Source organism: Bufo gargarizans, chromosome 7 (genome assembly GCF_014858855.1).
Source record: "Bufo gargarizans isolate SCDJY-AF-19 chromosome 7, ASM1485885v1, whole genome shotgun sequence".
NCBI lineage: Eukaryota > Metazoa > Chordata > Amphibia > Anura > Bufonidae > Bufo > Bufo gargarizans.
Window position 1 is genome coordinate 68,078,984 of NC_058086.1, and position 20,910 is coordinate 68,099,893.

A 20,910-nucleotide genomic window follows, 5' to 3' on the forward strand; every position below is an offset into this window, starting at 1 on the left:
TACTGTATTTACACTGAGCAAAAATATAAACGCAACACTTTTGGTTTTGCTCCCATTTTGCATGAGCTGAACTCAAAGATCTGAAACAATTTCTACATACACAAAAGACCCATTACTCAAATATTGTACACAAATCTGTCTAAATCTGTGTTGGTGAGCACTTCTCCTTTGCCGAGAAAATCCATCCCACCTGATTAGACAGCATGAATATTGCACATGTGTGCCTTAGACTGCCCACAATAAAGGCCACTCTGAAATGTGCAGTTTGATCACACAGCACAATGCCACCGATGTTGCAACATTTGAGGGTGCGTGCAATTGGCATGCTGACTGCAGGAATGTCTACCAGAGCTGTTGCCCGTGCAATGAATGTTTGTTTATTTCTCTACCATAAGCTGTCTCCAAAGGCGTTTCGGAGAATTTGGCAGTACATCCAACCGGCCTCACAACCGCAGACCATGTGTAACCACACCAGCCCAGGACCGCCACATCCAGCATGTTCACCTCCATGATCGTCTGAGACCAGCCACCCGGACAGCTGCAGACAACAATTGGTTTGCATAACCAAATAATTTCTGCACAAACTGTCAGAAACCGTCTCAGGGAAGCTCATCTGCATGCTCGTCATCCTCACCGGGGTCTGGACCTGACTGCAGTTCCTCGTCGTAACCGACTTGAGTGTGCAAATGCTCACATTCAATGGCGTCTGGCACGTTGAAGAGGCGTTCTGTTCACGGGCGAGTCCCAGTTTTCACTGTTCAGGGCAGATGGCAGACAGCGTGTGTGGTTTGCTGATGTCAACGTTGTGGATTGAGTGGCCCATGGTGGCGGTGTGGTTTGGGCAGGTGTATGTTATGGACAACGGACACGGGTGCATTTTAATGATGACATTTTGAATGCACAGAGATACCGTGATGAGATCCTGAGGCCCATTGTTGTGCCATTCATCCACGACCATCACCTCATGTTGCAGCATGATAATGCACGGCCCCATATTGCAAGGATCTGTACACAATTCCTGGAAGCTGAAAACATCCCAGTTCTTGCATGGCCAGCATACTCTCCGGACATGTCACCCAATGAGCATGTTTGGGATGCTCTGGATCGGCGTATACGACAGCGTGTTACAGTCGCTGCCAATATTCTGCAACTTCGCACAGCTAGTGAAGAGGAGTGGACCAACATTCCACAGGCCACAATCTACAACCTGGTCAACTCTATGCAACGGAGATGTGTTGCACTGCATGAGGCAAATGGTGGCCACACCTGTGCAATATTCATGCTGTCTAATCAGCACCCTAATATATGCCACACCTGTGAGGTGGGATGGATTATCTCGGCAAAGGAGAAGTGCTCACTAACACAGGTTCACACAGATTTGTGAACAGTATTTGAGTAATGGGTCTTTTGTGTATGTAGAAAATGTTTCAGATCTTTGCAAAACTGGAGCAAAACCAAAAGTGTTGCCTTTATATTTTTGCTTAGTGTAGTATGCAGTGAGGCTGCAGTGTTCACCGGAGCGCCATGGACTCTGAGCAGCCAATCAGTGGTGGAGCTAAGTGTTGGACCCCCATTAATCACCTTTCCTGAGAATAGGCCATGAAAATTTTTCTCCTGGAAAAGCCCTTTAATAGTACAGTGTGTATTTCTTTTTTTTTTCTTTTTTTGAGTTAATTTTGCATTTCCAAGTGGCATATATCAGCTGATCCTGCCTTGGCTTTAAATGAAGCGCACAGTTATCATTACAGTTATGTTATGATAGAATATGTGCAGTAATTGTGTTTTTGTTTTGTGCATTGTTTTTCAGCTTCCTCCGTATCCTCTCATTCCAGCAGTTACTCCTCTAACAGGACTCGAGAGCCTCCCTGCCAATCTCTCTGACTTACCTGCTGTCTGTATCACCCCCCTGCCTGCTCCCTGTCAGTATTTCCCTTCAGGTGTGGTTATGTCCAACCTTCCTGTGAATGCTGCAGGGCTCCCGACAGGGCACATAGTCAACCCACAGTTGGTGCTACCTTATGAGACTAATCTTATGCAAAATATACAGGTGGCTCCTGTACCTTTATTAGCGGTGGCTACCCCTGGTGGGCCTGGATTGCCAACCCCACAACCACTGCATGCCCAAATGCCGATGTACCAGGCCTCCTTTCAACAGATCATTCAGAGTGATGTCCCTTCGGTTCATCACTCACCAAGTGTTCCGCCTGTGTCACAGCAACCCCATCCACCTCCTCCTCAGTCACATCATCCGAGCATAACCCATCCTCCCGATCAGACTACATCTGGGGCTGGGAACCAGGTAATACTTTGTAAAATCCCCATAATTTCTGTTTAGTGTCTACTAAAAGAACAATATGAGAAGCCCAACTCTTTTCGAATACTGGGGCAAGGACACAATCAGTAGGTCCGAGAGATCACAATACGACAGAGGAAAAACAATCTCATACACATAGTATGCCCTTTTTTCATAAAGGGCATGCTGGCATGTTCTGGTTGATAAAACATGTCAGTTGTATGTGTGACATGCTTACATTACATGGGGATGTGGATACTAGCCTCGGAATGTAAAGCAGTGGCTCATTTTGTCTCTAGTCTTAACACAGAGTATGTTTCTTTAAAATATTATTTTATTCGTTTTTTTTTATTCTCTTTTTACAGTTAGAAGTTGCATATCCTCCACTCCGTGCCAGATTTTAGCCAAGAACAATTCCACCCCTCCCCACCCTTCCTCGCCATTTAGGGTCTTTACTAAAGAGTGACCGCTCGAACCATCCTCCCTATTGGCACTGGCTAACACTGGATATGATTTTATTGGGTCAGATTTACAAATCCTGTCTAATATTTCAAGAGTTTTAACTTGGACCAGGCAGTGTAAAGATGCACCAGAACTGGCACTTCCATTATCATTGTTCTCTTCATATAACAGAGCACAACAGAAATTACCAGAGATAATGTGAACTTGTCCTTATCACGGGATACGTGATAAATAACAGGTCAGAAGTATTCGATCACTTGTACCCCTACGATCCCGATTGGACCCTTAGTCCCTACTCCTGAAGGAAGTGATAGTGCGCATGTTGGTCCAATGTAGGACCAGGCATGTATGCCAGTTTTTTTTTTTGCTGTATAATTGAGACAAAATTGTGACACATTCGCTTATGGTTTCCTCCTGTGTGGTAATATTTGGGCAGAGTATGATAGTATTAGATATACATATTATAGCCCGTTGGGTGTTCCTGTAGGACATGATTATGTATGCAATATATGGCAGTGTTTATGTATGGGCTGTATAATTTAAATGCAGTCCAGAGTGTGCCTGGTAATGAGGAGACATTTAGGTTCAAATATAGATTGGTTTCCGGACTTCCTATGACTCTGTGGACTAGTCTTGTTACTTCTGAAGAGTAGAGGTAACCATCTGTTATGTACCTCTAGTACCTCCTTTCTTGGAGGTGGGGCTCTGAGCTGCCCAACACCCTTTTCTCCTGACCTAAAATGAACAGCTTAGGTGATCAGGAGGCATCTTGAGATATTTAGTTTCAGATATAGTTTTGTTTCCTCACTTCTGATGACTTGGTGGGGGTAGCCTTGTTATTCTTAAAAGGGGAGAGAGTTAAGCATCTGTTATGCACCTACCTATAAGACCTCAAGCTACCAAAGGCCATTTTCTTCTGACCTAAAATGACCAGCTTGGGTGATGAGGAGACATCTTGGGATATTTAGATTCAGATATAGGTCCTACAACTTGGTCCAGTAGCCCAGTTATTTCTGGAAGGATAGAGAGATAAGCATCTGTTGTGCACCTATAGTGCCTAATATTTAGATTAGGACACAAATCTATTTCCTGACCGTGCGAATTAAGTAGCCCTGTTATTCCCGCAAAGGGAGAGAGATGAGCGTCTGTTATGCACTTCAAGTGTGTCATTAACTCTCAGAGCTGTCCAACACTTGACCTAAAATGACCAGCTTGGGCTATATTCAACAATGTACCATGGACTGAGGCAACATGTATCACTGCTTTACATACATGGCAGACCTTTTTATTGAAAGGTGCATGTCAGGAATGTGTTCCTACGTTGAACATCCCCTTTATTGCAAAAAAGATACCCATGCTATGCACCTAGCATGTGTGATCTTTTTTTTCCTCTTTATTTTAATATTATTCTTTTATCCATTCTGCATCATCATTTTAGAGATCTGTTAATTTACCAAACAATGGCATTCATGCGATTTGGTATTAATGGTCAGTAAGGTAATTGCTTAGAGAAATTCTTTGTGTTTATGCTAATGTGTTTTTTTATCTTCTGCCTGCTACTAGGCTGTGAACTTGAAGTGACTTAATATAAATGTGTCCCCCAATGTTGTACAGGTCATGGGTCTTCCTCAGTATTCAGTGGAACTGGGCACTACCATAACAATGCCTGTTGCCTCAGTGATCTCTCCACCTGTTTATCTCCCAAGTGATACTCCCCCATCCCTACAAGGGCAAGATCCACTTGCACAGGTCTCATACCCACATGTCATAACGGAGGCGACGTTTGCTGAAAATCCAAGTATACATATGGGGTCTAGCCTTCCGCAACGCTCTGATCCTCATAACCTGGCCACCATCCGGCCATACACAGAATCCAGTCAAGAGGTGCCTTGTTTTTTACATTTACTATTGGAACAAAGTTTGAGTTATCTGGTTGAACATTGTAAATTTTCACCTTTTTGTCTTTATCATTTTCTTTTAGGAAACAATATTACAAGAGAACATCCAGACCTCAACTCAAAGCTGTGACAAGTGAGTGCCATCTAAACTCTGTTCTGTATCAGTTATGATGGAACAGGGCTGGGCAGATCTCAGAAGCCAGGTAGCCAATGCACCTGGAGCTTTACTACTAGTGCCTACATATTTGGGTTTTGAGTCTATAAAACCCCTTTTTGTGTGGCCAGAAAACAAATCCAAATCTACAGCAGTGTTCCCCAACCATTAGCACAGAAGCCATGTGTTGAATCAATCAAGTTGGTACGTTATAACTTCACTTTAGTTTTCGCTGATTTGGTTCTTTGTGCTTTATGAAACTATGGCCTGTGAAACAGAAAGGACTTTAGTGGCCAGCTCTGGAAACAGATTGTTAATTTTTATTTATTTTAAGGAGATTCCAGTATTTTAAATGCGTCAAAGCTATGTGTTTTATACATGGTTTTCATGCTTCTCTAGACAGCTTTAAAAAGTGTCTACAAAACGGGGCAAGGTTTACAATGGACTAGATTGCGAAAAACATTTTGGTCTAAAGTAAGGCAGTCAAAATGTGGTGTAAAGAAGAGCAAGGTCTAACGTGCCTAGCAAGATGTGCCAAATATTGTTAACGAGTGATCCTGTCACGGCCTTTGGTGTGCGCTGTGACACTTGTGCCACGCTTGCTGTTGCCTGCTGCAACGTGTTGCTGTTTCTGCATGCGGGGGCAGTGTCACGGCCTTTGTGGTGTGTCCCGTGACATGGTTGCCTTACATGTTGATGCCTGCGGCAACATGTAGTTTTTGTATGCTGGTGTGTGCACTTCCCCTGTCAGTTGTTTCCTCCTCTGTCCGGTGCTGGAGGTGTTAACCACCTTGTTGGGCGTGGTCACTAGTTGCTTCATCTCACCTGTGGCTAGAGGCCAGGAGTTAGTGGTTCTCCAGCCATGGTGTGTGTTGGAGTTATGCTCCTGGTCTGCATGTTCCATCTCCCAGAGTGAGGGCCTCCTAGTGGGAATCGAGGTTTCCAGTGATGTCTTCCCTCCCTTACATGTGTTGTATGTTTGGTGTGTTGTAATGTCTAGCTTGGTGTTCCTTGTCTGGTATGTTTGGTGATATCTTCCAGCATGGTTGCTAGACTTCCTAGCCTGTATGCAGTGCCACCTGGGGCTGCCATGCACCTTGAGACATGGGGGTCCTGGCAGGGTCTGGTGTGCTGGATACCTGTGAGTTGCTGGTACAGTGTCCTGTTTGGTGTTTGGGCTCCGGTACGTATTCACGGGTTCCAGTCGTGGTGGCAGCTGCAGGTAAGTGTGTCTCCTTGTTTTCTTACCTGCCGATTCTCTTGCTGCATATGTCTTCCTTTCCCTGCTTCTAGGCCTTTTGAGACTCCTGTTCTTCCGTGTCTTGGAAGAACAGGGCAGGGCGCCTCTCCTCAGCTCCTTTGTGAGATTCTCGGGGCCTAAGGTATCCAGGGTGTGAGCCGTCCTACCATCCAGGTCCGCTCATACGGTGAGGAGTTAGGGCTAGGTATAGGGTTGCATTAGGTGACCTGCTCCCTTATCCCTGTGTTCAGGCCTAGTTGCATTCCTTATCTCCCAGTCATCGTACGGTGGGGGGTTTTCCCCACTCCCCGCCATGACAGATCTGCTGTAATACGTTTGACACGTGTCTTGCCTATCTGGTCTAGTCTTAAAGGGAATCTGTCATCAGAAATTTGAAGCCTATGGTGTCTGACGCCAGGAAGTGACTATGGTCTGTCACCAGCTCAGCTGAATGTAATGATGCCTCTCACTTAGCAATCCATTGCTTAAAAGTACTTTCAACTCATATGCAAATGAGCAATTGTCCCAATCTTTCAACAAACTTTGCATTAATGAGTGAACCCTTGTTCACTTCTGGGGCCCCATTCTGGAGATAGGTGTGGGTCCCATCTCTATCGGACATTGGTGGCATATCCTAGCAATATGCCACCAGTGTGTGAGATGGGCCAACCCCTTTAAGGAACTTTTCCAATTGAAAAGCTATTAGCATGTGGGTGGGGAAAGAGGTTAACAGCTGATAACATGAGAACTAGACATTTATCACTGAGACATATTACAAAGTTTTTTGTGGTCACTTAGTAATTTTTGCATAGTTGTGTGAAATGTTAGGGGGTCATTTACTATTCTGAAATACGCCAAAATTTCAGGCGCAGATGGCGGCACAACGGTTAGTTGCACCGCTATCTGCGACTTCACCCCACTCACGCCAGGTCTATAATTGTGGGTGATGAAGGGGACGGACCAGCAGACCCGTCTTATTATTTTCTACGCCTGGTTTAGGCATAGAAAATGGTCTAAATGTAAGGCAGCTCAGAAGCGGTCTTGAATTTAGAATTGGCCCTAGATGCACTGAAGTTATGGAGAGACCTGCGCCTTTATATAACTTCGGCGGATCCACCGCCAACTATGGGTCTAAGACGTTGATCTTAATAAATATGCCCCATAGTGACCATTTAATAGCACTGAGGGTGAGCCCAAGCCACTCTGTGCACCTTTGCTTCTCCTGATTTCTCTGCCAGTCCCTTCCCCTCCTTGATTGACAGGGCCAGGTCCTTGCATGATCATCTTGAGTTGCCGATCAAGAAGAAGAGGGAGGGGCTGGTAGAGAAAGCAGGAGGAGCAAGATTGCACAGAAGGGCGTAGTCCCGCCCTCAGTGCATTTAAATGCTCATTTGCTTATGGATTAAAAGTACTTCCCTCCAGAATTATGTAACTGATCGCTAAGTGAAGAGTACCATTACATTTAACTGAGCTAGCCCTACAAGACATTGTGCCGAATTTTCTGGTGACAGACGCCATAGGTTTTCTAAATTTTAAACCAGAATAATAATTCTGCCCCCAGTATTGTCTTTTTGGACCTACTCCATGCTTTGTGATATGGAGATGGTAAGTAGATTCTAATTCAGTATACAGAATCGGCTAGCATGGTCACAGTGTATGTGTGTGAATTGCTATGCAGATAATAATTTGAATCCACTTGCAGCGAGCCGGACCGCAGGGGAAAACCCGTGAGGCTCACGGTGGACCGATGGGGGTAGTAGTACATGTACTCATGGTTAGCATAGCCTTCCTGGGCCGGCAGTGCAGTGGATGGGAAGACGGCATGAAATCCTCCGGGGCACTCTCTATTGCAGGGAATACCAGCCAGATGGAGGTTGAGGTGCCCTTGATGGTGTAGGTGTTTAAGGTGCTTTGGTGGCTGGGCCCCTGTGTTTGTGACACCAGCACCGTAAGGTGCAAATGTTGAGTGTAGTAGTAGTAGTAATAATGAAGAGTCCTTTGTTGTAAAACAATTGAACATTTACTTGAATCAATAGTCTCAAGGCAGATGTTACAGTCCATCGATAAAGTGCATTCATATGGCATATATGATGACTCAGAAATAAATTCAATTGTATTCCACTTATCAGGTTTAGGCAATTGTCAGTTGGAGAGTTCTCTTTAGGGTGGACACTGTACAGAAACCTACACAGACAACCTTGATTAAATCACAACTTATAACACTGTGCATACCCAGATCACCAAAAAAGAAGCGACCATATGTAAGCAAAAAATACTTTTAGAACAACACAATAAAACACATATAATGGAGTCTTACATCATTGGGTGGAGTAAAACGGGTATAAAAGAGTCACACGGGGGAGGGGACCGATAAATGTGAATACATATAGGGGAAGCAGCAAATGTAATTAAATACACAAGTGTAAATGTTACCCCAAGTTAGTAACAGAAAAGGAAGGAAATAGATACTACAGCAGGTTTCCAGCAGGTGAAATGACATTGCCAGCCTGATGATAGGAAATACCATACATTAGATAAATACATAAATAAGCAGATGTTTAGGTCCCTTTCACAAGAGCGTGACTGATTGGCTCCGGATGCGTTCAGGGTAACTTGCACCATTAGGCCTCGTTCACACTTCAGTGTTTGGTCAGTGATTTCCATCAGTGATTTGTGAGCCAAAACCAGGTGCAACTCTAAACACAGAACAGGAGCAGATCTTTCCCTTCTACATCATGTCTGTGGAGGCTCCACTTCTGGTTTTGGCTCACAAATCACTGATGGAAATCACTGACACAACACTGAAGTGTGAACGAGGCCTTATGCAAGCCAGTTCAGTCAGTTTTTTTTTTCTGCACGGGTGCAATGCATTTTGATACGTTTTCCATGCGCGTGATAAAAAAAACTGAAGGTTTACAAACATCTCATAGCAACCATCCATGAAACGGATGCGATGCATTTTTCACTGAAGCCCCATTCACTTCTATGGGGCCAGGGTTGCGTGAAAAATGAAGAATATAGAACATGCTGCGTTTTTCACGTAACTCAGGACTGATGCGTGAAAAAAACACTCATGTACACAGACCCATTCAAATGAATGGGTCAGGATTCAGTGCAGGTGCGATGCATTAACGTCACGCATCGCACCCGCGCGGAAAACTAACTCGTGTGAAAGGGGCCTTAAAGTGTCCCATTTACACACTGATGTGGGACGCTGCACACTCAGTTTGTGTGATAACATTTCCCCCAACAGAAATCCAAACAGGCAATGTCATCAGAAGCGGACACTGGTGCAGCCTCAGGCTTTGGGCCCATAACCTCAAGTACTCCTATCTCAGCTTAAAATTAAATTTTGTTTTGAATGTAATTTGGGAGTTGTGTAAGTAAGAGTCTTCCTTTATGTCTGAATTTACAGTTATGTAGGTTCTGATGCAGCATCTGGCAAAGAAATGAGTGATGGGTATGAGGGCATCCATAGCACCAGTAAACAAGATGGAAAACCAGCAAGGAAACATCATCGCAGGTCGTCTCGTACTCGCTCTCGGCAGGAAAAGACCAACAAACCCAAACTGACCATTCTCAATGTAAGACTATGCCTGGTGGAATAGATGGAAACTAGGACAACTGAGTCTAAATGAGTTATGATACCGCTTGTCATTGATCTCTTGGTCCTCTTATTCTTATTGTGTGGACTTCTAGAATTTCACATGGAAAAAATAAAAATTCTTGCCTGTTTTATACAGTCGGCCAGTAGTAAGACCTCACGTTGTATAGGTTGATGCCCCTCCTGAAACATTACGGTTTTCTTTTTAGGTGTGTAACACTGGAGACAAAATGGTGGAATGTCAGCTGGAAACGCACAACCATAAAATGGTGACCTTTAAATTTGACTTGGATGGTGACGCACCTGAGGAGATTGCAACGTACATGGTAATAAATCTAATAAGAGATATCATAACTGACATTATTATGGTAAAGAGTAACGCTATAAGTAAAGATTATTATAAGGCTCCATTCACATTTGTGTTCGCACAATGCCATTTTTCCCATCGAAAAGACTAAGCCTCAATGGACCCCACTGTGGTTAGTATCTATGATATGACTTTTGTACCGCAGTGCCTCCATAATAATCATAGTTAGTAGTTTATTGCACTTTCTCAGCTTACAACTGCTCTCTGTAGAAGTTTATGCAGATGGTGGGGATGAGGAGTGAGCAGCTGCAGAGACACTGCTGGCTAGTGAGCATTTTACTGTCTCGTCCCAGATCTGGTTTCACAGCTACACTGCTCACAACTGCTGTGTAATGTTCTCCAGGTTAATGCTGCTGCTTCGTGTGTGTGTGTGTGTGTGTGTGTGTTGGTGCTGTGCATTGTAAATTCAGACTCCTGTTCTCACCTTCCCATCTTTTTTCCCCTCTGTGGGCAGCAGCTGTAACCTGATCCATCAGTAAAGCTAGAAATCAGACTCTGCCTCATGTACACATTTTACCAGAGAATTCAGAATGAGTGACTAGTGCGGGAGGAACAGGGATGCATGAGAGCACTCTGATAAGTGGGGAAAGATGCATTTTCTATAATAAGATGCTTTTCCCCCAAAAAATTTTTTAAGGGGTATTCCCATCTCTGATAACGGGGGCATATTGATAGGATATGCCCCCATTGTCTCATAGGTGCGGGTCCCACCTCTGAGACACTCACCCATATCTAAAACGCAGCCTAACACGAGGCCATAAAAGTGGTGAGTCCGGCCACCACCAAGCCTTCCTATTGGCCCGCCGGAAATAGCAGAGCGGCGCACTCGGCTATTTTCGGAATCCTCATAGAAATGAATTGGAGCACACTGCGCTTGCACGGCCACGCTCCCATTCATTTCTATGGGGCCACCGGAAATAGTTGAGCCAGCGCTCGGCTGTTTTTGGCAGACCCATAGAAATAAATGGAGGACAGCCGCACATTTTCCCCTCCGGGATTTTGCCGGCTCTGTTTACCAGATGGTTGTGGGTCCCACCTATCAGACATTGAGGGGCACATCCTAGCGTTATGCCCCCCCCCCCACCCCTTTTAATCATTTGTACGATTTACCTATGGAAAGTTGATAGATACAGAATGTGAAGGTGCTCTTTAATCTTGCATCAATTCTTGGTTACCAGGTTCTGGAGGACGACGTGCATATCTCTAGCAATGCCTATGTACGCTTATGGGAAAATGAGATCTTTTCTTTATTTTTTTCCTTTTTGCAGGGAATGTTCCTGCAGGGGCCCACAGATCACAGATATTGTAGCACATAATACTACTAGGCAGTTTTATGAGATTGCAACATTTGGCGTTATCTCTGTCCTTCAGAATTCTAAGCTTTGTAATTGTGGCATTCAATTGTAACAGCGCTGCCTTCGAAATAAACATATTCGTATGCTCCCAGGTGGAAAATGAATTCATACTGCAGGCCGAGAAAGAGATTTTCATTGAGCAGATGAAGGATGTTATCGACAAAGCAGAGGACATGCTGAGTGAAGATACCGAAGGGGAGAGAAGCTCCGATCAAGGGGCAAGTCCTCAGCAAACAGACTCCTTCAGGGTGGAAATGAGGGAGGTACGGTGCACATTTTCTGTATGGGATGCTTGATGCTTTCAGTCACAGATTAGTTGGGACATGTCTATGACCTGACAGTCCTCCCCATGAAGAAATTGACTGCTGTCCACCCACGGTTGTCAGCACCTGTCTCCCAGCCGCATAAATTACGGATTTATGGTAAAGTCATTTATTGGAAGCCTGATCACAAAAGGACAGGGATGTGCACGGAATAATTCTGCTCGTCGTCTTAAATGTCCACTGCAGATTATTTATTTTTTATTTTTTTATTGGACATTTAGTCTCTTTACAGAATTACATTCTCTGTGGGTGACATTTGATGTGTTGTAAACCTGCCAAGCCTAGCGTCTATAAAAACAGAATGAGCATTGTGGATCTCGTTGCTGCCTGGCCATAATAAACCTTTTTTCTTTTGATTAGATAGCTAAAAAAAAAAAAAAAGTGTGATGGAAAATGTGATCAATTTATTGGTTATAGTGAGAGTCTTCATAGGCGGCGTCCATAACTCCCATTCATTCAGTGCAAATTGATTATGTATTTTGGTCTCCTCCATAATGGGCTGCCCAGTCTTTGACATTTTGGATCTGATAACTGAGATACCTCATGAACTTTTGCCATTTGGAAGACCCCCTTCAAAGGGAGTGTGTGTGTGTCTGCTCCTAAATCACTTCTAAAGTAAGCAGGTGGCTTTGTAGGGAACATGCACTGAATCAGAAACATGCCTTTCATTTAAAAGTCAATGCCTGAGAAATTGTTCTTTTAATTTTGATGCCAATTAAGATGCCAGTGCACCATGGGTAGGACTCCACCGTCCAGTGCACCATCGCTTCCCCCGTATCGAAACACAATACCTCTCCCTTATAGTTGATTGAGAGCTGCATCGCTGCCAGGTCTGAAATCTCATCCGTTTAAGTTTAGCACATGCACTGTACAGTGAGTAAGGGCAATGTTCTGCGCATGTGCCGTGCTTGGGCCAGAAGCAAGGGCTGTTCTGCGCATGTGCCGTGCTTAGGCCAGAAGCAAGGGCTGTTCTGCGCATGTGCCGTGTTTAGACCGATCACTCTGGATCAAGATTTGAGCTGCCAGCAATGATCCAAAGGAAGCCTGGAACTGTTGGTCAACCAAGAGAGGGAAGGCGCCGGGCAGCCCTGCCCATAGTGCACTGGTCTCATAACGTGCATCCAAATAATTATTTATCTGTATTTCGGACAGTTATAAAAAAATAAATCTGTTTCTGATACGTTGCACACGTCCCCTACAAGAACAGATAGGACTGATTGAAAGCTGGGATACTCCCCTTTAAAGAGCATCTTGTCAGCAAGACCATTCTTATTAAATCAGGCATATTGCTTCATAGGGTTGATCCTACTCATCAAATATACCGGTCTCGTGAAAATTGGTTGTGGCTTTCCCTAGAATTTTTTTTTATTATTCATTATGCCTTGGTGCATGTTTTTTTTTTTTTTTTTTTTTTCCCCTCTGGAATGCTGCAACTGATTTTCACAAGACAGGTATCATTATAATGAGCAGGATCAACCCTACCCGGCAGTATACAGATTGTTGTACTCTAAAGGTGCCAATTTGTGTGGGGGGGGACTCAACATGCCTAATCCTTTGTTTCTATGAAAGATGAGCTTTTGCCAGGGGTTCCAGGCTGCAGCCTATTTATCTCAACCCCATTCTGTACAGTACATGTCTATGGTGGTGTCGAGAGAGCACACTCATCTCATGTGTATAGCCAACGTAAAGGGACCTTATCATGTTGATCATGGTGTCTTCTCTGTGGTCAGCATGTTATAGAGCAGGGGGAGATGAGCAGAATGATTATATAGATTTGTGTACAAATTGTATTTTCTTCATTGATTTCTCTGCTCATTCTGTGCTTGGGAGTCCAGTGGGCGGTCCTACTCAGTGACTGACAGCCTTTTCTGCATGACTGTGCATAGAGAGATCTGTCAGTCACTGATAAGACCGCCCACTGGACTCCTAAGGATAGAGCAGAAATATCAATGAGTAAAATACAACATATACAGAATCTTTTCCGGCAAACTATAAATCAATTACCATGAGTTTCCCTTTAACTGTTGAAAAGAAACGGGCAAACAGAAGCCTAGGTATACACGAGTGGGCAATGTGGTACCTATGAATATCGTAGCATGAGCACCGTGTTTGTTTTTTCGCAGTTTATGGGATTTATCGCGTTTTATTCTAATGTATTCGTTTTTTATCCTTTTTCATAGGAAAATCCGCTTCACCCTGTAAGCACCCCAGTATATCAGCAGAATGGTATGACATAGACATCACTTTTCTGTTTTTTGTTTTTTATTATACAATGTCCATGACAGTTGTTACTTAAAACAATGTCTGTCTCTTGTTCAGTTTTGCATACGGGAAAAAGGTGGTTTATTATCTGTCCAGTGAAGGAATGCCCAAGTTCTGCAGAAGTGTCATCAGTTAATGCTAACCAGGAAATACAGCGGAATGTTGCAGGTAATAATGTATTTTACTTCTATTGGTTTTATACCTGTGACCTGGATGTAAGATGGCCATACATTGAGCAGAAGAGGCTCCAGTAGTAAATATCAGAGCTGTCCTACCCCCTGATGCAGTGGCGGACTGGGAATTCAAAGCCCTGGCCCTGAAAAAAAAAATACTAAAAGTGGCCCTGTTTTGTAGTTGATGGAAAGCAAGGCCATCAATACCATAGTGTTGCACATTATACCACCCCAACAAAGCCAAATGCCACACTCCATCATAAAATACCGCCAGCAGCACAAAAAACTTCCACTGGCCGAGAGGAGGGCGCAGGTGACCCCCTGGGCAGTGGTCCACCAGGAAGTTTCCCTGTAAGGTCTATATGGCCAATCTGCCCCTGCCCTGATGTAGTAGTTGAGATCATCACGTTCCAATGTTCCGGGATGGGCCCAGTGTTTGGTGATTTCCAGCACACCAGACCTTACAGAGAAGAGGCATCTCTACTGTGTCACTTCTGTGTGTTTTACCTAGCAGATGTTTTCTATGACCTGGGCAGAGGGATAAAATACCATATTTTTTGCACTATAAGACAAAGATGTCCTTTTAAGACCTCATTGAGGTACAAAAAGACAATTTATTATGGTTTCTGATATATTTGGGTGACACTGAAAAACTCCCCTTCGGGTTGTTGAAAGGCATTAAAACATGGCCGTCAACCCATTTAGAATTATCTAGTTCAGTGACTATTTTTGAGCCTAAAGTATTTTGTACACGGTAACATTTCAACGCTGCATAAATGAATATATTTCAATACACTTTGCAAAATATCCCCTCATCTCCATATACTCTTCAGATATAAATGCAAAAGAAAATGATGTTTCAGAACCTTCGGGGCAGCCAGACGAAGTTCTGGAATATTTTCCTGGGTAATAAGTCTCTGTTTCTTTAGATTGCCTTTCAGAAACTCAGACATTTTTTTTCTATTAAGTTCTCATTCTAATTCAGTCTGAAGAACATGTAGATTTAGATAATGGGTGGTAATTGGATAAACAGAGGTCTGCTGAGCGCTGCTAGACCTACATTTACCGTTTTCTGACCGCGGTTTTTACTATCCTCTAGATTTATTTTGTTTTTCGCCTCTAAGGGACATCATAAAAGGGCTTATAATATAATTTGCTTGATGAGGTTCGTTTAAAATGGAGTAGTCCTTTTTAAGTTGCATCTGGAGTATACAGAATTGGAATGCTTTCAGACTACCCTAATGTGACTGATATCCCTGAATTTGCCACAGTTTTTTATAGCCACTCCTATTACCGATGTAACATCTGAACCACCTGTTTTATTACCTTTGACCTAAGATCACACGATCTGTGGCAAGATGTCATCCAAAATTAGCCTTAAGGGCAATTACAGTGTACCTTACAGACAGCTGCTTACCTACCATGAAAGCAGACCATGCTACTGCTATGGAGCCCAGGGGAACCTGGCACTGATCTCCTGCTTCGTTTCCTAACATAAATCCACAGCATTTTCCTGCAGCTACCACCCCCTCTCGGTGCAAAGATTTTTACTGTTGTGATTGCTTTCAGTGGTTACTGTATACATGCCTATGTTTTGAGCTCCCCCAAGTGGTGGCTGCAGGCAGCCAGTTTTATAAAATATTTGGTTAGGGGAAGCATCTCATACAATTTATTATTCACAGAACAGATAGTTTATTATTAATAAAGCACCAGTTTCACTTTTTCCTACACAAAAGTCGGGTAAACTGGGTGATGCAGAGGAGCTTGACTTTTAAAAAAAAATAAAAATGTTTTTTATGAAAGTTTCCTATTCGTATTAGAAAAAAATGTAAATTCAGCTACAATTTCACTGGGGCGGGCATACAGAGTTTTGCTATGGGGTTTTACGAGTTGTGTACACCCCTGCCCACAGGAAATTTCTTGTACCATCCTCTGTCTCAACACTACAAAGATTAAAACTAAATGGACTTGACATTTGAGGTGTTCAGGTGCCTAGATGACATGTTTGTCTAATCTTCCAATTTCCTGCAGATGAAATGATTTCTGAAGATAATCAACGTGAGTGTCCTACAAATGAGGAGAAGATTAATCAAGGTGTGGGTCAATCTTTTTTAACAGATACATGTGACCAGTCTACAGCAATTCCTGCTTCCATGACCCAGTCCTCGTCAACAGTCTCGTCATCTGAACTGCAAACTCTTCCAGAATCCCTTTCCTTCCTCCAAGGAGAAACTTTATCTTTTGGTGCTTCTGCTGTTTTACAACCAGTGATTGAAGCACAGCCTGAAACTGTAGGCTCTGATGGTCTTCTGTTAAAAGAGGCACCAGTAGCACCTGTGGTACCTCAACCAGAGCACAAGTCGTGCATATTACCATCTGATCAGACTTGTAGTTTGATGTACACAAATGATACTGCTCAGACAGAACATGGCAAACGTGACAATGGTCATGCGCTGCAAGTTCCTCAGGAAAAAGTTCTTGATCTTAAGCCTGAGCGGCAAGGTTTGTATGAATCAGAAAGTGATTCACCTATTGTAGTCCAGGTCAAGTCCAATGCTGGTTCAGCTGTTCCGGGTGTCCCAAGAACTGATCAATTGCATGCCATTCCAGAAATATCTCCAGCATTGCAACCTGTCTTACAGTCACAAGCCCAAGGTTTAGCTCTGCCAGTGGTGAACTCAAATCTCCAGCAGTCGGGTATAGAGTCTGATGGAGAAGGTCCACCTAGAGTGGAGTTTACTGATGACACAATTAAAACTCTAGATGAGAAGCTTCGTACTTTACTGTACCAAGAGTATGCTCCAGCCAACATGACTGCTGGAACACCGGAGAACCCACCAGAGGTGATCAGCTCCCAACCCCTAAACCTGGACCTCAATGGAGAACCGGTAAATCTGCTGGTAGAAAATGGTGGTGATATTTCTTGTGATTTATCAAATCGGAGGGTAAGTTCATTTTGTCATACAATATTGTACTTTAAATGTCTACTGGTCCATGTAGGTACCTACATATGTGATGTGTATGCACAGATATGTTTACATCGTTTCTTGAAAGGATGATGGAAGTATTAGAAAAAGGTGGTCTGGGGACGGAGGCAAATGTTGAGAATCTGAAATGTTCATTTGCACCCAATGAAGTCCATCTTGTACTACACCCGACTAGGTGGGCTCCTAGCAGTAGGGTAAAAATACATGGCTGCAGTGGGACCTTTATTTATTCTCCAAACACATTTTGATAGTACATATCCGCCTGAACATACTTGCCCTATGGTGCTCCCTCTTTCCTCCAAATAGCCCAAGTATTTTATTGAGGACACAAGCGGCCCCTCTTATCCATAGACTCTGTCTGTTATTGCAGTTCCATTACATTTGCTGCAATACCAGACACAGCCCATGCACAAGACTGGCACTTCTTCTGGGGCAGAAAAACAGGTCCTTTTTACTAATCTCAGACAACCTGATAACTACGTCTTTCTATGTATGAACTTGGCTATCCTTTGGCTAGGTATAAATATTCATAAGTATTGATGAGCTTGTGGACAGCCCACAAACCAGCAGACGTGCTGACTGTTTTCGCTGAGACCATATGAAAGCATCTTGTGATTTCATGGCAAATTAAGAGGCGGCACAGCTTTTGATAGACCTTTAAAGGGGTTCTCTGGGAATGATTTAAAATGGTCACCATCAACTTGTTGTAGACTGTGAGCAGGACTGGTTGCCACCACTTGAAGAGCTGTCTAGTGGGAGGTGAGCTGGCGGGTTCTCACTAAACAGTACACTGCCCTACGATGGATTGTAATCATGTGATTCTGACTGTCATCATGGCTGAGCAGCCTGACAGGAACGCTCACCAATATATAGTATAGGCAAGTGCCAGAGTGTATTGTGTAGTGAAGCCCTGCCTAACCAACTCCCCACTCCCAAGGCAGCTCTGCAATGTGCAGCAAGCCCTGGAGTATGTACAGAGAATGGCCCTGATGAAGTATTGTTGCAGTGTATTCCCTCACTGTGCTCCTTGAGAATTGGTCCTGTGGAAATGTGGTATTGAAGAATAAGGCCAGAATTAAATGTAATAGTCTTTTACTAAATGCAATGTACAACTTCAAATACGTTCAAGTGTAGTTATCTGGCACCAGTAAGCAGTGTCGGACTGGGGAACCTAGGGCCCACCAGTAAAATTTATTTTGGGGGGCCACCGTACGGATACATTCAAATATAATACATATTTTAACAAGTTTTTTATATGAACATAGACTGGTTGGGGTGCTGTACATTGTATATATCATATGTACAGCGCTATGGAATGAATGGCGCTTTAATAATAAATAATAATAATATATGTATGTAGTGCAGTAAGTCTACTGTATTATGTGCCACTTGTGCAGGGGGTGGGAGACTAGGGGCCCACCTTGCTCAGGGGCCCACCGGGGGATTCCCCTGTACCCCTGTGGGCCAGTCCGAGCCTGCCAGTAAAGTATGGAGGAAGGTTGGTTGGCTGAAGTTTAGCACTTGTATTGGACTGGCCTAGTAGTAGTCTCAGTGAGGAGTGTCTTAACCGTAGTTCCTCACCACACAGCAGTGTCTTTTAATGCTGATTGTAGCTGTTTAGTATTTACTTGATGATAATTGCTGGTTGTTCTTTCTGGAGAATCCTTCTTGGCAACAGGAGCTCTGCAGTGTGCTTCCGCTCTCCTGGCAAGAAGTAGGACGAGCCTTCTCCTACTGAGAGGGTGGTTAGCCATGTTCCTTGCAAACTATTGCCATCCACATCCTTAACTGGATGTTACAGTCAAGCACATTTTAAATACATAATATATAACATAACTCTACAATTCTAGTACCCCCTGAGTCTGGGGTATAATAAAAGCAACCAGTTCAACTCCCATTGTAGGACAGGTTGCGGGCGGGCATTTTAAATAATTTCTTTGAGTGCTCATATGAAATCTTGAGATCTTCAGCCTCCTCCGACCACCAAATCCAATGGAATTATTGCTAGAATGACATGCCAGGCCAGAGGAAGAGCACTTCTATTTATGGCTGGATTTATCAACTACGTAATATCATCTCATTGCGGTTAGGATTTATTGTCTGACCTTTTAATAACTGTATGACATCTACACTGTCCAAACCTAAAACTGCAAAATTATTTCTAAAGCTGGTCATCCACAGGTAAATGTTTAACCAACCAACAGCTATTTCTCTCTGCTCTGAACTTATTTGCAGAATGCTGTAATCCGAAATGTCTGATCTCTTCTACCAGGGGATGCTAGGGTAGGCCCCATTATATATCTTATGTTCTAAGCTGTATGACCAGCTTAAAGGTGAACAGATATGCCCCCTGACTACTCCGAACCAAGCATGCATGTGTTCTCAGAAGGAGGAGTTGGGCTGCTGCCAGAACCTGCAGAAGCTTATCTCTCATGAGAACAGAGGATGGAGTTCAGCCTGTCCAACCCTTATTTCCTTCTGTCAGGGTCAGGACACCTCCATTCACATTAGATGGTCAGCTGTTCTTGCTAAATAAATAAATAAATAAGTGGGTCTGACCAATGTACACCTAACATGTATGGTCAAAGGGGTTTTCTGGAATCCTAATATTGATGGCCTATTCTCAGGATAGGCCATCAATATGTGATCTGTGGGGTTCCAACACCCTGCACCCCTGCCATTCAGCTGTTTGAGTAACTCCCTGAAGTTGGCCCCAAAGCTACATATCGGTCTGCTCCCATTCACATCAGCGGGAACAGTGCTGTAGTTACCAGTGCTGGCCACTACACAACAGATGGAGCTATGTAGTTCCTTCTACCGTAGAACAGCTGGCGAACCCTAAACACCCCAGTGTGACACTACTTAGAACATAGTAGGGTTCTATCTCAGGAGAAGAAACACTGGAATTGAGTGTGGTGCTGCAGATTATACATGACTCTAGGAGAGTAGAGGCAAGTATAGAAACTTTATTGGTGCTAGAAGGAAACGCGTTTCGATCCTTTCATCGGGCAGAGTACACCATCAGGGTTGCTGTGGCACTAATACAGAAGATACAAAGTGGCCTATTTAAACTGTTACTATTTACAGCAGGATTATGGCATTCCATTCAATAAAGACCGCTATGAACGGTGTTCTGATGAAGTCTATAGGGAGTTGTTTCCCGTGACCAATCACTCACTAAGAATGCAATGCCAATAAATAACCTCAGACAAAAAACTTATTTTAACGTCTTCACAGTAGTCATGTGGCCCTTACAATGATGGTCTCTGGTTTTGTATACCGGTGTATTATTCTTTTATTTTATTTTTTATCATATTGGAATTCTGAAATAAACGGTGTATTATTGTGCAGACCCACGCTAAAAGCAATAAGATCAGGACACATTGTTTTCATTACGGTGGAGAATTCCATGGAGATCAGTCTCTGCAGAAAGCTCAGCGCTGAAGGACATGGAGCTGCAATAAATTGTTACGCCTCTCGTATGGGTTTGTAGTCCAGCTCCTAATGACGACAGGATTGGAAAGCAATTTAGCTTCTCTGCTTGGATCCAGGCAGAGAAAATCCTGGCTCGTAATAATGCGGGCATTTTCTAATGAAACCGATAGACATTCATTATAAATGTGTCCTTTCCTGTCCAGATGCTTTCTGTGCATGTTATGTCCTACAAGGGCAGTTGCTGCATTTGGTATCATTAGATTAATTAACAAGTAATTTCCAATTTTTACCCCAGAGAACTGTCAATAGACTTTCACTTTAGCTGCAGCTAGACAGACTTCCCTTGTGTGATCGCTA

At 43.5% G+C, this 20,910-nt stretch overlaps 1 protein-coding gene across 1 annotated transcript in view; it reads left to right on the forward strand.

Annotated features, from left to right (window-relative positions):
* The window catches only part of WNK2 (WNK lysine deficient protein kinase 2), a 171,354-nt gene that overhangs the window by 122,646 nt on the left and 27,798 nt on the right, over window positions 1–20,910 (forward strand). Inside the window, exons 12-20 of the mRNA XM_044302397.1 lie at window positions 1,808–2,299; window positions 4,370–4,639; window positions 4,737–4,786; window positions 9,463–9,631; window positions 9,861–9,977; window positions 11,466–11,636; window positions 13,877–13,922; window positions 14,016–14,126; window positions 16,163–17,076. Coding sequence (XP_044158332.1) covers window positions 1,808–2,299; window positions 4,370–4,639; window positions 4,737–4,786; window positions 9,463–9,631; window positions 9,861–9,977; window positions 11,466–11,636; window positions 13,877–13,922; window positions 14,016–14,126; window positions 16,163–17,076 — 2,340 coding nt within the window. The remainder of the gene's footprint in view (window positions 1–1,807; window positions 2,300–4,369; window positions 4,640–4,736; window positions 4,787–9,462; window positions 9,632–9,860; window positions 9,978–11,465; window positions 11,637–13,876; window positions 13,923–14,015; window positions 14,127–16,162; window positions 17,077–20,910) is intronic.